The sequence below is a fragment of the Sorex araneus genome, chromosome 2 (genome assembly GCF_027595985.1).
Source record: "Sorex araneus isolate mSorAra2 chromosome 2, mSorAra2.pri, whole genome shotgun sequence".
Taxonomy (NCBI): Eukaryota; Metazoa; Chordata; class Mammalia; order Eulipotyphla; family Soricidae; genus Sorex; species Sorex araneus.
In genome coordinates, this window is record NC_073303.1 from 274698989 (window position 1) to 274715207 (window position 16219).

At 54.8% G+C, this 16219-nt stretch overlaps 1 protein-coding gene across 1 annotated transcript in view; it reads left to right on the top strand.

Moving 5' to 3' along the window:
* GK5 (glycerol kinase 5) overlaps positions 1–16219 on the top strand; it is a 55376-nt gene that overhangs the window by 23547 nt on the left and 15610 nt on the right. Inside the window, exons 5-11 of the mRNA XM_004603206.2 lie at positions 1953–2084; positions 7106–7181; positions 8166–8227; positions 8331–8404; positions 8586–8646; positions 10789–10915; positions 13049–13153. Coding sequence (XP_004603263.2) covers positions 1953–2084; positions 7106–7181; positions 8166–8227; positions 8331–8404; positions 8586–8646; positions 10789–10915; positions 13049–13153 — 637 coding nt within the window. The remainder of the gene's footprint in view (positions 1–1952; positions 2085–7105; positions 7182–8165; positions 8228–8330; positions 8405–8585; positions 8647–10788; positions 10916–13048; positions 13154–16219) is intronic.

Sequence of the window (16219 nt, forward strand, 5' to 3'; positions counted from 1 at the left end):
GTCTGTGTGAATGTATATGTGCATGTGTGTGTGAGTATGTGTGAGTGTGTGAGTGTGAGTATATATGTGTATCTGTGTTAATTGCCGGGCAGCTTTTCAACCTGTTCTCATGGATCCTTAGTCAAGACCCTAGAAAGTTCCATGACCACAGGGGCCTCTGAGCTGCTCCCTCATCCTATGGGCCCACCTTGCCCCTGTGCTTCCTTTCACCACCCCCAACACACACACACACACACACACACACACACACACACACACACACACACACACACACACACCGCCATCCTGAGCTTCCTGCAGGCTGCCACCTGCTCACCACGAAAATCATTTTCTCCTGTCAGAATCTCGTACACAGGGCACCTGCGCTAGAAAGCATTTGGGGTTTGGTGTTTTAACCGCTAAACACCTGGCCACCCGGTGTCATTGCCTGGAGCTCCAGGTTGCGGGTGGCAGCTGTCCGAAGCAGTCTGTCCCTGTGCCCTACTGAGCCGGCCGCTGGTGCAGTGGCAGGACGGGTGAGCTCCTTCCCCTGCAGACAGAGTCCTGGACACTCGGCCGGAGCACTATCTAGGGAGTAAGGCATGTGCCTTGCATGTGGCCAACCTGGCTTCAGTCCCCAGCACCCTGTAAGGTCCCCTGAACCTGCCAGGAGTGACTCCTGAGTGCAGAGCCAGGAGTAAGCCCTGAGCACTGCTGGGTCTGACCCCCAAACATACACAGAGTGTATTTCTTATAAAAATAAGGGCCGGAGCAATAGGACAGCAGGCAGGGGTTTGCTTTGCACGCAGCCAACAAGAGTTTGATCCCTGGCATCCCATAGGGTCCCCGAGCACTGCTGGGCGTGTTTCCTGAGTGCAGAGCCAGGACAAAGCCCTGAGCACAACTGGCGTGGCCCAAAAACCAAACAAGAAGTCATAAATAAAATTTTAAATGTCACCTTTTCCCAAACTAGACTGATAGTAAAGTGAATAAGGCGCTTCCCTATGCGTGCAGCCGGCCTGGGTTTGATCCCCAGCATCCCACATAAGTCCCCTGAGCACTGTCAGGAATGATTCCTGAGTGCAGAGCGAGGAGTAACCCCTGAGCATCACTGATTGTGACCCTAAAACTAAATGAAACCTCCCTCCCCCCTCCAAAAAAAGAAAGCTGCCATTTCCCCCCGATTGTCTCCCTTTACTTCCTTAGGTAAAAATTAAGAGGTAGAGAATACTCATTTTCAAAAGGTTTTATAAGTACAGAAGCCTCTGGCATTTGCTGAAGGGCTTCATGGTCTCATAGTCATGTGCGACATTTCCTTGAGAGACTATAAATCGTTCACCAGAAGTGATACCGTCCTTGAATTTTTGAGTGCCAGCAAACACAGTAAGAAGCTCCAAAACTTCAAATAGTAGGCAACCAATCATAAAGGGAAATACATGATTATACATATACACGTATATTTACAGATATATATACGAAAGTTCGTTCACAAGGCTCAATCTTTAACAACACATTAGTGATATCTTATAGAAGGTCTTAATGGCCCCTGTCAAAATAGAACAATCTTCACTCTTTCCTCTATGGATACTTCCTTTGTAGCATTTTCAGTGGTTTTTCATAACAAACAATACAAAATACATGATTTCGGTTCTGCTTTGGGACAGGGATTGGGGTTTGGGATGGAAACATCCCAAATATGGTGGTGGGAAGGTGTCATCGTGGTGGGATTGGTGTTTGAAAATTAAATGCAATCAAATATTGTGAACTACCTTATAACATTTTAAAAAATTTAAAAAGATTAAATTAAATTAAATTAAATCCCCAATTTAAAAATGGGGGGAAAAAAACTCCAAATCCTGTCACTGGTTTTGCTTGCACAGTTAGGGAGTCGAAGGCGACATAACCCTCCCCCCCGCCCCGCCCCCCGCATGAGGTGCAAGTACGTGTTCCTAAAACGTCTCCTTTCTCCGTAGCTGATCCACAATTCCAGCCGAGTCCTTCACTTTTTCACCAGAAGCAAACGGTACTTGGCCGCCAGTCTGTTCAAGTTCACGACCCAGCACGTTTCTCTGAGATTGGCCTGGGTTCTACAGAACCTCATGGAGGTAAGAGAGGTGGGATGTGTGTGTGTGTGTGTGTGTGTGTGTGTATGTGTGTACACTAAAGGAATAAGGGAAGTGAGGGCTGGAGAGATAGTACAGCGGGTAGGGCGTTTGCCTTGCATGCGGCTGACCCGGGTTCAATTCCCAGCATCCCATATGGTCCCCTGAGCACCGCCAGGAGTAATTACTGAGTGCAGAGCCAGGAGGAACCCCTGTGCAATGCCAGGTGTGACCCAAAAAGAAATAAATAAATAAATAAATAAATAAATAAATAAGGGGAGTCATTTGATCCTTTGAGAGGAGTCTGCTACATGCAGACGGGATCCTGATGTAGTTGGGTCTCTAACAGCGGTTCAGGGTGGGTGACGTTGGCACACACCTTTCAGTGTCTGGCCTCTCACAACAATTGATCCTTTGTGGAGTAATCATCCATTACTAGGATCGCCAACACAATCACATTTTCTTTCTACTTTATAATCTGTGCGCAGTCCTCAATGCTATAGTTTTACTTGAGTTTTTGGTTTGTTTATTTGGGGGCCACACCCGGCGGTGCTCAGGGCTTACTCCTGGGTCTGCACTCAGGAATTACTCCTGCCAGTGCCTGGGGGGACCGTGCGAGATGCCGGGGATCCAACCCAGGTTGGCCGCGTGCAAGGCCAGCACCCTACCCATTGTACTATCTCTCCGGCCCCTTACCTGAACGTTTCTGAGCTTTGTATAAACAGACCCATATTGCGTTTATGCCTTTGTATCTGACTCCTTAAACTTAACATTTTTGTTGTGAAAATTACCGGGGGCTGGAGTGATAGCGCAGCGGGTAGGGTGTTTGCCTTGCACGAGGCCGACCTGGGTTCGATTCCCAGCATCCCATATGGTCCCCGGAGCACTGCCAGGGGTAATTCCTGAGTGCAGAGCCAGGAGTGACCCCTGTGCATCACTGGGTGTGACCCAAAAAGCAAAAAAAAAAAAATTACCGACGTGGTGTGTGTGTTTACTTGTCTTCCTTGCCCGGTGGTATTGGGTGTCCGACCTTTCCATACCTGTGACATGTCTTTGTTTAGTCATTCTGTTCATGGAGCCTGCCAGTCCCTGCCCTCGGGGGCTGATGCGAAGAAGGCTGCCTGTTGACCTGCGTAGGAGCCATTCCTGCAGGCTGGACAGATACCAAGGCACCTGCCCCTTGCCTTGCCCACGGCCAACCCCCGTTTGCTCCGATGTACTGATATGGCCCCTCAGCCCCACCAGGAGTGACCCCTGAGCACAGAGCCAGGAGTAAGGCCTCAGCACTACTGGGTGGGGTGCCCCCCCCCAAAAAAAATAAGGGGAGGTGAGGAGAGGAGAGAATCTAAGCTAACATCCTATCCTAAGACACTGGGAAAGATGAACTAAATAACCCAAAGCAACTAAAGGGAAAGAATGATAAAGACGGGAGTGAAAATGGAATAGAGAACAGAAAGCAGTTGAAAAATAAGTAACAAAAACTAGAATTTGGTTAAAGATTAGCTAAGGTAAAAAAAATAAAAGAAAGAAAAAGAAGGGAAAACCCCAGATAATTAGCATTGCAAATGAAAGAGAACTTTAATTCTGAACTCACAGAAATAAAAAGCAGTATCCTGCCAAGACAACAAATTTTGTACCAGAAACATTGGATAATTTTTAAAAAGGGAAAACTTCCTAGAAATACACAGACGGCCAAAACTGACGGAAGAAGACAGCATTGTGCCAATGAGCAGCTTAGTCAAAACTAGAACCGATTCTAGAATCACAATTTCTAAATTTGAGAGAGTTTAAATATGATATTTCCTCTAAATGTTGCATGTTTAAGCAGCATCATTACTTGAATGATACTAAATACTTGTTATAAATAACCCGCAAATGACCTGTTTTGGGGTGGCGGGGGCTCATTTTATCTATTATTCATTATAATATTATCTCTTCTATTAAAATACAACTCACCTTTTTTTGGGGGGTCACACCCAGCGATGTTCATGAGTTACTCCTGGCTCTGCACTCAGGAATTACTCCTGGCAGTGCTCAGGGGACCATATGACATGCTGGGGATTGAACCCGGGTCAGCTGCGTGCGAGGCAAATGCCCTACCTGCTGTGCTATTGCATCCGGCCAAAATATAATTCACCCTTAAGTATCCCTATTTGCTTTCTATTTATCTTATTAATTTATTTAGCAAACTCTAGCTTTAAATTCAGGATTTTTTTTTTCGGGAGGGGGGGTGGGTCCAGACATTGAACCCAGGGCCTGGCGTGTCCCAGATAGCTGCATTCCCAGCAACGGACATTGTCATTTTAAGAAAGAATATTTTGCTTTACTTTTTGGTGGTTTACATTCTATTACAGCTTGGGTAAGATGGTCGCATTGGTGCCAAAGTATCTGGCATTGAGGTTTAAAGTGACTGCCCCCCGCCCCCCAGAAAGGTGCCCACTTCCCTCTGTCGCTGTTCTCCTGGCCCAAGCTCGGCCTGTCTTTCCGCACCTCCCACCAGGCGGGGGAATCAAGACTTGAATCCAGGGCCATCCACTGGTCGCTGCTCCATGTTTGGCCCCTGTTTTGTCTCTCTGCATCTCGCAGATGAGTGACATCCCCCAGTATCTGTCCTTGCTCCCTCCGGCTCCCTTCTCCCTGAAGTTGTGTCCACGTGGCAGCCGCCTGGACACGGTCCTGATTCCTTAGTGCTGCATTTTGACCCATCCCCCGTGCTTGGGCAGTTTCGGTGCTTTCCACACCCTGCGGGGAGCATTGCTTTAGAGCGCCAGTCTGCCAGGAGCCGGCCTAATAAGTGTGGAGGTGCCAGAGGGGAGGGGAGTGTAGCCCCTGCCCGGTGGAGCTCGGGGCCCGTCGGGATGTCACAGACTGTAGGAATGCTGTCCGGAGGGCACGGGGAGAGCCAGGGCATGCTGGCCTGGAGGGACAGTTGGAAGCCTGAAACCGCAGGGCCAGAGAGAGAGTGCAGGGATGAGGGCACCTGCCTCACATGAAGGCTGACGCCCGTTCAAATCCCTCCAGCACGTCTGTTCCCTGAGCACTGCAGGTGTGGCCCAGCCCATCTCCCCATCAAAAGTTAGACATCCAGGGCCGGAGCGATAGCACAGCGGGTAGGGCGTTTGCCTTGCACGCGGCCGACCCGGGTTCAATCCCCGGCATCCCATATGGTCCTCCAAGCACTGCCAGGAGTAATTCCTGAGTGCAAAGCCAGGAGTAACCCCTGAGCATCGCTGGGTGTGACCCAAAAAGCAAAAAAAAAAAAAAAAAGTTAGACATCCTTTATGATGTAAGGAGTCGCTCCTGCTTTTGGCATGAGGCCCCAAGCATCTTACTCTCACCATTAGGTTGAAGGGGCGTCTTTTCTTTGAAATAGTGTTTGCTGAGCATCGGGAGAGATCTCTCTGTAAAATTCCAGAGAGTCATCTTGTTTGTTTTGTTTGTGGTGCCAGGGATCAAACCCTGGGCCTTACATGCCAAGGCTTAGAGTTTAGCAGCGGTGCCACCCCCAGCCCCACCACGGAGGGCATAGCCCCAGGCTGCTCGTGGGGTTGGCTTCTTCGAAGGCCAGGAGGCATCTGCAGCATTGGGTGACAGCTGCTGTAGCTCATGAAAGAGTGAGTGAGTGACTGAGGGAGGGAGGGAGGGAGGGAGTGGGGGAGGGAGTGAGTGAGCCAGTGAGTGAGGGAGAGCTGGAGCAAGTGAGTGACTAAGGGAGGGAGGGAGGGAGGGAGGGAGGGAGCTTGCACAGATTTCAGATGTGGATGCTGGGTTCTGAATTGCATGTGCTGTTCATGCCTTGCAGAGTAGTCTTTTTTTTTTAAGGCTTTAAATATTTTTAACAATTTTTTTTATGTTATAAAGTAGTTCACAATATTTCATTACATTTAATATTCGAACAGCAATCCCACCACCATGACCCCTTCCCACCACCCTGTTTCAGATGTTTCCATGCCAAACCCAATCCCTGCCCCAGAGCAGGACCAAAATAGTATATTTTGTATTGTTAGTCTCGGAAATGATACAAAAAAGTATCCTTAGAGGAAAGAGGGTGAGGATTGTTGTATCTCACCCAGGGGCCATTAAGCCCTTCTGTAAGAGATCGCTGACACGTTGTTAGAAGTTGAGCCTTATGTGCCTTTATATATATCTGTAAAATATTTATATACCCATATTTCCCTCTAAGGTTGGTTGCCTCGTACTTTGAACCCTATCAAATGTGGTTCAGTGCTCTCGGAGCATGGGTAGGGCGTGTGGTATGAAGTGTTTCAGGACTAGGTTCACTCATGGGGGAAGCTCGGCCCGAGCGGCTGTGAGCAGGGCAGCAGATGGGTTCTGGAGGTTTTCGGCTGCCGGGGCTGGGTCCCTTAGGGTGGGGAGGGCCCTCACCCGCCCCCCTCTCTCTGGGGTGCCCTACCTGGCGCGGGGTCTGGCGGCATGGTTATGGCAAGCGGCGTGTTATGCTCCCTTCCGGGAGAGAAGGACGTGTGTTCGCTTTAAATGTTTTAAAGTCTCTGTGTGTGGGTGTGTGTGGGTGTGTGTGTGTGTGTTGGGCGGGGGGTGTTTACTGCATGGACCGCTGCTCTCATGCTGGCGAGACCCGTGCTTTACACCAAGCCACATTCCTGGCCCTGGAGATCTCTTCTGACCTGCACCACTTCAGCAGCTCCGAGGCTGCGTTTGTCCTGGGTCCTGGTCACACCACTGTCTCCTGGGTCTGGTTGCTCACAGTTGCACATGCGCATACGGGGCGACAAAAGCCAGAGAGCTAATGAAGTGCACGTGCCGCTCGCGCATGATATAACTGGCCTCTCGTACCCTGTGGGGTCGGCCGCCTGGGCCCTCTCGGGGTGTATTTTCGAAACGGTTTCTGCGCCTGGACGTTGGTTAGAGCCGAGGTGGCCGTGTGTCTGGCACTGGGCAGGGGGGGTGGCCGTGTGTCTGGCACTGGGCAGGGGGGTGGCCGTGTGTCTGGCACTGAGCAGGCCGGCCTCTTCAGAACGCTTCTGCGCTGTTCTCTGCCCAAGGTGCGGAAGGCCATAGAGGAGGGAAACTGCTGCTTCGGGACCGTCGACACCTGGCTGCTGCACAAGCTCACGAAAGGTGACGCGCCCGGGGACCGACCCCTGCAGCCTGCAGGAGCATATGCCCCTCGGGGGCGGCCCAGGTTCCCGGGGCTAAGGCACATGGCGGTGTTTCTGGTGACCCCCAGTTCCATTCCGCAGCATCTCAGGTGCAGCCCAGAGATTCCCCAGGAACCACCAGAGGGGGTGGGGGTGGGGCTGGAGCGATAGCACAGCAGGGAGGGTGTTTGCCTTGCACACGGGCAACCCAGCATCCCATATGGTCCCCTGAGCACTGCCAGGAGTAATTCCTGAGTGCAGGAATAACCCCTGTGCATCATCAGGTGTGACCCAAAAAGAAAAAAAAAAGAAGAACCACTGGGGTGATCCCGGTGCTCCCAGGCACCCCAGAAGCACCCTCCCCTGGGTGCTATAAGTACTGAGGCCCAGTCCCTGGGAAGGCCGCCCGTGACCAAGACCAGTGGCGCTTCCTTTCTCCCTCTTCTCAAACACTCTATCCCTTGGCACCGTACTCGCTGCAGGGTCGCAGATTCTTTTGGGGGAGTGAGGGGACCGCGCATGGCGATGCTCAGGGGTTGCTCCTGGCTCTGCACTCCAGGGTCACTCACTCCGGCGATGATCATACGGGATGCCGGGGGTCTTGTGGACGCCAAGGTTGACCGCGTGCGAGGCAGATACCCTCCTCACTGGCCTAGTGCCCCAGCCCCAGGTTTCAGATTCGTTGTTCAGGGAGGATTGTTTTTAAATTATCAGGGAACCTTAGCTGGAATACGAAGGATAGTCTCGGTCAAGGACAAATAATGGACATGGATCCGGCCCCAGGTCTGCCTCATGACCCCTGGGAGCGAGTGGGGGGAGGGGCTCGTCATGCTGTCCCTGTGGCACCCGCAGCACAGGTAACTCGCATTCCCACTGGGGTGCGTCTGAGGGCAGCCTTACGAGCACACGTTCGGGGTCAAATGTGACTAGCGTCCCCAACGCATCATTTCCTGTGCAAATTTAGGGGCTGTGTTTGCCACGGATTTTTCCAACGCCAGCACGACTGGACTCTTTGACCCCTATGAGGTAAAGTGGGGTTCCCCTCCCCCCTCCCCCCTCCTCCTTTCTGGATCGCCAAGTCCCATGTGGCACTCGGTCACTTCTGATGACTCGTCTTCCCCCCACGCAGATGCGCTGGAGTGGGTTCGTCACCTCCCTGCTCTCGATCCCGCTCTCCCTCCTGCCCCCCGTCAGGGATACCAGGTAAGACCCACACCAGGTGTGGGGCGGGGGCGGGGAGGGCAGATCATCTCCGCAGTTTGTGTCCCTCAGAGTTTTTGTGGGAGAGGCCGGCGTGGCCTTGGGGCCCCTCGAGAAGCTGTTTCCTGCTGCGTCTGGGGCCGATGGTCCTAGAGGTCTAACTTGCTTTGTCCGTTGTTTGTAGCCACAATTTTGGATCCGTGGATGAAGAGATTCTTGGGGTGTCTATACCCATCGTGGCCTTGGTGAGTAGCACGCCCGGGAGTCGAGGCTCTGCATGCACGGCTGATGCGGGGTAACCCCAACGATTCTATGCGAGTAACTGGGATTCGATTTGCAAGACAGAGAAGGTCAAGGCAGGATGAACAACCCTATTCTATTTCTTTCCTTTGTGCTTATTTGGGGGTCACACCCAACAGTGCTCAGAGACTGCTCCTGGCCCTGTGCTCAGGGGTCACTCCCGGTGGTTAGGGGACCACATGTGGTGGCTGGCATGGAACCACGTCGCCAGCTGTGTGCCAGGCTGTGTGTCTGGCCCTGAGCACTGCACCCTCGCTGGCCCCTCTCTGTTTATTGTTGTTGCTTTGGGTTTGGGGAATCAGGGCTCACTCCTGGCTCTGCACTTGGGGATCTCCCTTGGCAGAGCTCAGGGAACCATATGGGATGCCAGGATCGACCGCGGTCAGCAGCAAGCAGGGTAAGCACCCTACCCGCTGTCCTGTCTCTCCACTCCCTCTTTGTTTTTTTAAGTTAAGAGACCCTGGATATAATCACCCATTCTGCATCCCTTGGAAGCACCTTGGAGTTTTCCAGACAACTGTTGGAGCTTGTCTGGTCCGAATGACAGGGGCTTTATCTCTGATGCCTGGAGAACACAGCAGGAGATCAGGTGCAGGAACCAATCCTTGGTCTCTGTTGGATCCCCGGTGGTGACCGAGGCGGTTAACATAAACGCTTGTGTTTGCGCTTTCGCAGAGCCTAAGAGCTGCTTGAAGGCGCCCGGGTGCCTCGTCTCTGGCTGGCGGGGTGGGAGTCGGGCGTGGTCCTCTCCACGGGGCTGCCCCCGGTGGGCGGCCGTGCGGATTCCTGCTTTGGTTTCTTAGCGCTTGAACAGCCAGAGGCCCGGTGGACAGACGCCAGAAGCCGACTTGACCCCCACGTTACAAATCCCACTGGCTTGAAGGATGGGGCTGGGGCTGGAGCGATAGCACAGCGGGTAGGGCGTTTGCCTTGCACGCAGCCGACCCGGGTTCGATCCCCAGCATCCCATATGGTCCCCTGAGCACCGCCAGGGGTGATTCCTGAGTGCATGAGCCAGGAGTGACCCCTGTGCATTGCCGGGTGTGACTCAAAAAAGCAAAAAAAAAAAAAAAAAGGACGGGGCTGGGGGGCTGGGGGCCAGGGGTGCAGCTGGTTTAGAGTCACCTGTGCGGGCAGCGCTGAGAGCGGTGGGAAGTGTTCTGCAGAGGAATTTTTGTCTTTCGTTGTTTTTGTTGCTGTCTTTGGGCCACACCCAGTAGTGCTCAGGGCTGACTCTTGGCTCTGTGCTCAGGGTCACTCCTCCTGGGACCCAGGGGACTGCATGAGGGTCAGTCCCGGTCGGCAGCCCACAAGGCAAACGCCCTCCCCACTGTACCGTTGCTCCAGCCCCCTTCGGGAAGTTTCTGTTCTTAGATTTTTTTGTTTTTTTTTTTTAGTTTTGGTCTCTTAGGGTCGCACCCGGCACTGCTCAGGGCTGACTCCTGGCTCTGCACCCAGGAATCACTCCTGGAGGTGCTGGGGGACCATACAGGATGCCGGGGATTGAACCCGGGTCAGCCACATGCAAGGCAAGCGCCCTCCCTGCTGTACTGTCGCTCCGGCCCCCTCAGAGAAGTTCTTGACCTTGACTTATTGTTGTCTGTGTCTTTCCTTTTTGGTTGTGGGGCCACACCAGCAGTGCTCAGGCCTTACTCCTGGCTCTGTGCTCAGGCCTTACTCCTGGCTCTGTGCTCAGGGATTGCTCCTGGCAGTGCTCAGGGTCAGGCCACATGAGAGGCCTTCTGCCTGGTGCTCAGTGAGAGCCCCCGTCTGTGTCTGACTCTACTGGTAGAGTCTGAGCTTTTCTCCAAACCAGAGCCCCCGCTGGACAGTGTTTGGAGCTGACCGACCCCGCCCCCAGACAGACAGGACCCTTCTCTCCGCCGGGCAGAGAGATGGGTGAGGTCGTTGGAGGTGGGCCATCCGCATCTCTCTCCCGCAGGTAGCTGCCGCTCCGGGTCTTCTTTCAGAGCCCGCCCCTGGCGGCTGGTCCTGAGACCTCCCGTGTGCCCCCTCCCCCTGCCCGGTCACTTCCAGCGGCTCCTGTCCTGAGGGGGGCGAGGGTCTAACTCGGGGCCTCTCGGCAGGTGGCCGACCAGCAGTCCGCCATGTTTGGCGAGTGCTGCTTCCAGACCGGAGACGTGAAGCTGACCATGGGCACGGGCACCTTCCTGGACATCAACACCGGGAGTGACCCCCAGCAGAGCGTCGGAGGTGAGCGCGTGGCCGTAGCTCAAGCTCAGCATCTGTTGATTCATTTGTCAGTCGCTGGCGGCTGCGCCTGCAGTGCCCCAGGAGGCCGGGAGCAGCCTCGGGGTCCCCGGGGCCCCGCACATGCTGGTCACATGCTCCCGCCCTTTGGACCATCCTCCAGTCCCCGATTTTTCCGTGTGATAATCCGGGAAATATGCCTCTTCACATGGTTTACTCTCCTTGGGTTTCTGGTTCACGGTGCTGGGGGCGCTCCCAGCCGGGCTCAGGGGGCCAGGGGCCCAAAGCCACAGTGGTGCTCCGCTCCCGGGTGCTCGGGGGCCTGGGTCATACCTGGTGGTGCTGGGGGAACCTCTCGACCACGTGGTGCCAGGATATGAATGCAGGGTGTGTGTGCTGACCACTGCACTACCTCTGGGGCCGTTCATTCTTTTTGTGTGGGGCCAGGGGCGGGGCACACCCAGCAGTGCTCGGGGCTGACTCCTGACTCTGTGCTCGGGGAATCATTCCCGGCAGGCTCGGGGAACCGTATGGGATGCCAGGCATCAAACCCAGGTCGGCTGTGTGCAAGGCAAACACCCTACCCAGCTGTACTGTCACTCCGCCCCCTGCTGTGATTATTCTTAAATGCTTCTTACCCACTTTTTTAAAAAGTATATTAAAAGCATTTAAAACGAGAAAAATGTTACTAGGGGAAGATTCAGAGCATGAGGGTATTTTAGTCAGTCTCCAAATATGTGTCTGAGGTGCCTGTTCTGTGTGTCAAAAGCTTCTCTCTGGGCCTCTGGGCCTTCTTCATTTTTAAATCCATGCCGCCACAGAGTTCATATATACAGAGTTCATATATACATATATATGTATACATATATGTGTGTATGTATATGATATATGTGTGTATACACATATGTGTATATGTGTGTATACACATACATATACACATATATGTATATATACATATATTTGTGTATATAAATATATAGATATATATGTATTTTAATACATATATTTATACATGTATTTTATATATATATATATATATATATATTTGGTTTCTTTGGTCACACCTGGCGATGCTCAGGGGTTACTCCTGGCTCTGCACTCATTAATTACTCCTGATGGTGCTGGCGGGACCATATGGGATGCCGGGGATCGAACCCTGGTCAGCCACATGCAAGGCAAACGCCCTCCCCGCTGTCCTGTCGCCCCATCCCCCGAGTTCATCTCCGAGCCCATCCTGTCCGCCTTTGATTTCTGTTTGGGGCGGGCAGGAGCGTCTGGGCCACGCCTGGCGGTGCCCGGAGGGCCGACCATGGTGCCGTGGTGCCGGGGTCGAGCCGGGGTCGGCTGCAGGCAGGTTGGGTTCCCTCCCCGGCACCACCGCTCCAGCCCTCAGCTTTTTATTTTGTAAGCGAAACACAGCTTTTGCGTGTGCAGTGACAAGGAGAAGCGGGTCTGTGTGGTCCCGTGTGTGCCGGGAAGGCCCGGGCCGAGGCCCTCTCGGCTGCCCTCCGCTGAGGGTCAGCAGTGCTCTTTTTTTAAACCGTGTTTTTGGCCCATTGGGCACCTGATTTCCAGACTCCCCATGTTGGATCAGGCACAGATGTCCCAGCAGCCAGTCCGGTCACCACTGCCCGCTGTTTCCCTCCCAAGTCCCCGCCTGCCTCTGTGGCCGGCACCTCCCTCCCCCCGGCCCTCCCCCCGCCTTTTAGGCTCTGCCTTGCAGTCCTGTTACCGTGTGGTTTCCTGCAGGAAACTCTCCCTGTCCCAGACCCGCTCTGCCCCTCATCCCCCAGAGCAACCACTTCCACCCACCATCATGGGGTCCCCTGCCAGGCCCACCCCGAGCCCTCAGAGGAAGCCCTACTGAAGACCAGTTCTGCTGCTCGGCTTCTGCTTTCTGCTGTGTGGTAGACCCATTTTACAGTCCAGGAAACTGAGGCTGAACGATGAGAAACGTGCCTGGCCACAGCGAGTGGGAGGGCTGGGATCGAACTCAGGCGTCTGACATCAGAGTCTCAACAGTTGCTTGTTTTCTGTTCCTCACCCCCCCCCCCCCGAGCCCCCGTGGTCCAAGTCGCTAGTGCTTCACCCATCCACGTGTGACTTACTCTGCTTGCTGCTCTGTTTGTTCCCAAGGCTTTTACCCGCTCATTGGGTGGAAGATTGGGCCGGAAGTTGTGTGCCTGGCCGAGGGCAACGCGGGCGACGCTGGCAGCGCCATCCAGTGGGCTCGGCAGCTGGGTGAGTCTCTGTCCACCGGGCTCCCCGGGGCCAGCGGGGGGTGGCACAGAGTAGCACGGAATCATCGGTCGGCGGGGAGAAGCGGGTTGTCCACATCAAGAAGACAGGGCATTGGGGCTGGAGCGATAGCACAGCGGGTAGGGCGTTTGCCTTGCACGCGGCCGACCCGGGTTCAAATCCCAGCATCCCGTAGGGTCCCCTGAGCACCGCCAGGGGTGATTCCTGAGTGCATGAGCCAGGAGTGACCCCTGTGCATCGCCAGGTGTGACCCAAAAAAGCCAAAAAAAAAAAAAAAAAAAAAAGACACGGCATGTTCTCGTCGAGGCGGGAGGCGAGAGGCAGGGGTTTGGGCCGAGACCATGACAGCAGCAACAAACAGGTTAAGTCTCTCCGCTCCTGGCAGCTGCGGAGAGATGCGACGGGCAGAGGTGGAAGGTCAGTCGGCAGAGACAGGTGTGTCGTGTGGGTCGTAAGCGTGGAAGGCGGCAGGGACCTGGGAGGCAGCTCGCAGGGCCAGGGCACATATGTGCTTTGAGCGTGAGACGCCACGTGGCCCCTCTCGACACCAGGCGGGGCCCCAAACAGCACTGAGGGCATGGAAGCGACACCAGCGGACGGGAAGCTCAGCGTACAGGCGCCTCATAGACCAGATGACCACTGGACATGCTCTCCAGGGGCCAGAGAGAGTCCAGGGTTAAGGCCTTGCGTGCGGCTAACCCCAGCTCGACCTTTTTTTTTCCTTTTTGGGTCACACCCAGCGATGCTCAGGGGTTACTCCTGGCTCTGCACTCAGGAACCACTCCTGGCGGTGCTTGGGGGACCATATGGGATGCCGGGGATCAAACCCAGGTCGGCCACGTGCAAGGCAAATGCCCTACCCGCCGTGCTATCGCTCCGGCCCCTCCCAGCTCGACCTTTGGCGTGACCGGTGGTTCCCGCGAGGACAGCCAGGAGTGTCCTCTGAGCTCCGTGGGGCAAACAGGCAGTTCAACGTCCGTGTGTTCATGTTGGGTCACACCCAGTGGCGCTCAGGGTCACTCCCGGCTCTGCACTCAGGAATCACTCCTGGCGGTGCTCAGGGGACCATATGGGGCCCGGGGGCAGAGCCCAGGTCTCCCGCATGCAAGGCCAACGCCCTACGGCCCTGCCCACGGTGCCATCTCTCCAGCCCAAGCCATGAACTGTTGTGTAGAGTTTTTAGAGTCTTACGAGCATCCCCCCATGATGTAATTTAAGGTCACTTGTGTTCGCATCCCGTAGCTGCCCCCCCCCCGCCCTAAGGAAGCCGCCGTGGTGGGTGGGTGTCTGCCTTCCGGGGGGCCTGCGCCGGCTGCTCCGGGTGGAAGGAGCCCTTCTCAGTGGCCTGTGCCTGACGGGTCCATCCTTGGCTTATTTTCATTTTGAAACCATCCCCCGTGGCACGGATGTAGCCGACCCACTAGTCGGGAGGCGCCTGGGGTGCTTCCCCATTTGGCCGTTTGCGCAGCCAGCAGTCTTTGTGTGCTAGAACCCGGTTTCACCTCAGGTCTGCACCGTCACCCACCAGAGTGGGGGCGGGGATGGCTCAGGGCCAGGGCGGGGCGGAGGTCCCGGCTCCTCTTTCACCCATGGGCAGGGCCCTCCTCGTGGGGAGCAGAGGGGGGCCAGGAAGACCCCGCATGCAGGGAGGAGTTTGGCTGGCGAGGGACAGACCCCGAGGCCTTCCTGGGTGCCCGGTCCTCAGCGGGGGCAGCAGCACCTCCGGCTGCGACCTGTCACGTCTTCCCCCTCCCGGCTGTCCCCTGTGGCTGTTCAAATTAGCGGGGACGTTGTTTACCTGCAGTCCAGGGAGCCAGAGTGCACCAGCCTCTCTCCCCGGGGAGGCGATGAGATCAGGCGCCCCCTCCAGGGGACAGCCACGAGTCACAGCTCCCAGGCGGGCCTCGGGGCGCCTGCATCCCACCCACCCACCCGCCGCCCTCAGCCTGCTGCGGCTCAGGACCCATCCAGAGGGCGGTAGTTCCCCCGCAGCCGCCATCAGGGGGCGCTTTCTGGTACTTCCCTTAAAAAGCTGGTCTCCAGGCGCCAGGGCACTGTGTGATTGGTGGGTTGTAGAAGTTTGAGAACTTCCCCCTGCACCTGCCCTCTCACCCCCCCTCCCCCCCCGCCCACCTCAGCCTGTGGGAGAGAAGAACTGGCCCGGTGCCGCCCAGCTGGAACCTGGGAAGAGCGGGGCTGGGTCCTGTTGGTCTGGCCTGCCCGGGCGGAGAGGGGACAGGCCTGAGCCCTTCAAAATCCCATGGCTTCGGGTCTGTCCTTTCTCTGCAGCCGCAGGAGCAGAGCATTTCAGGGCATCTCGACCCCTGCACGCAGCGGGGGCTGGGGGTGGGGGGCCTGGAGGGGCACCCAAGTCATTGACCGCCACTCGAGGCTCAGCCCAGGGAAGGTGAGGTGGAAGGAACCGAAGAAGAAGAAAACCCAGAGTGGCACTTAAAGAGAGAAAAGGAAATGGCTCCAAGAACTGCACGGAAAATACGCAGCTTTGAAGAACATGGATACCACGATTTTATAAAATATTAAATAGTGAGCAAAACGTGACCTGGGTAGCACAGAGAATCCAAGTAGAGATCAGCATATCTTGACAGCCCCGAAAAAGGGAGAGAGGAAACTCTAGGGAGAGAGAGAGATCAGAGAAGGGAAATTTTTCATGTATATATATATATATGCATATATATACATGTATAAAATCTCTTTCTGGAGCATGAAAAAATAATTTCGGAGGATGGAATGATGACGTTTTGAAATGGGAGAGAGAACATTGACACTAAGCTTCCCTGAGTCAAAAATATTTGCATTTTCACACGGAAATGACTCAGATCCAGGTAGGCGTATGTACATCGTCTGACTCCTCAACAAATCAGACCTTCCAGGGCAGGCGGAGTTTATTTATAAAGAAAAGAAACCAGGGGCTGGAGCGATAGTATGGCGGGCAGGGCGTTTGCCTTGCACACAACAACCGGGGTTCGATCTCCGGCATCCCACAGGTTCCCTAAGCACCACCAAGAATGATCCCTGAGCACAGAGCCA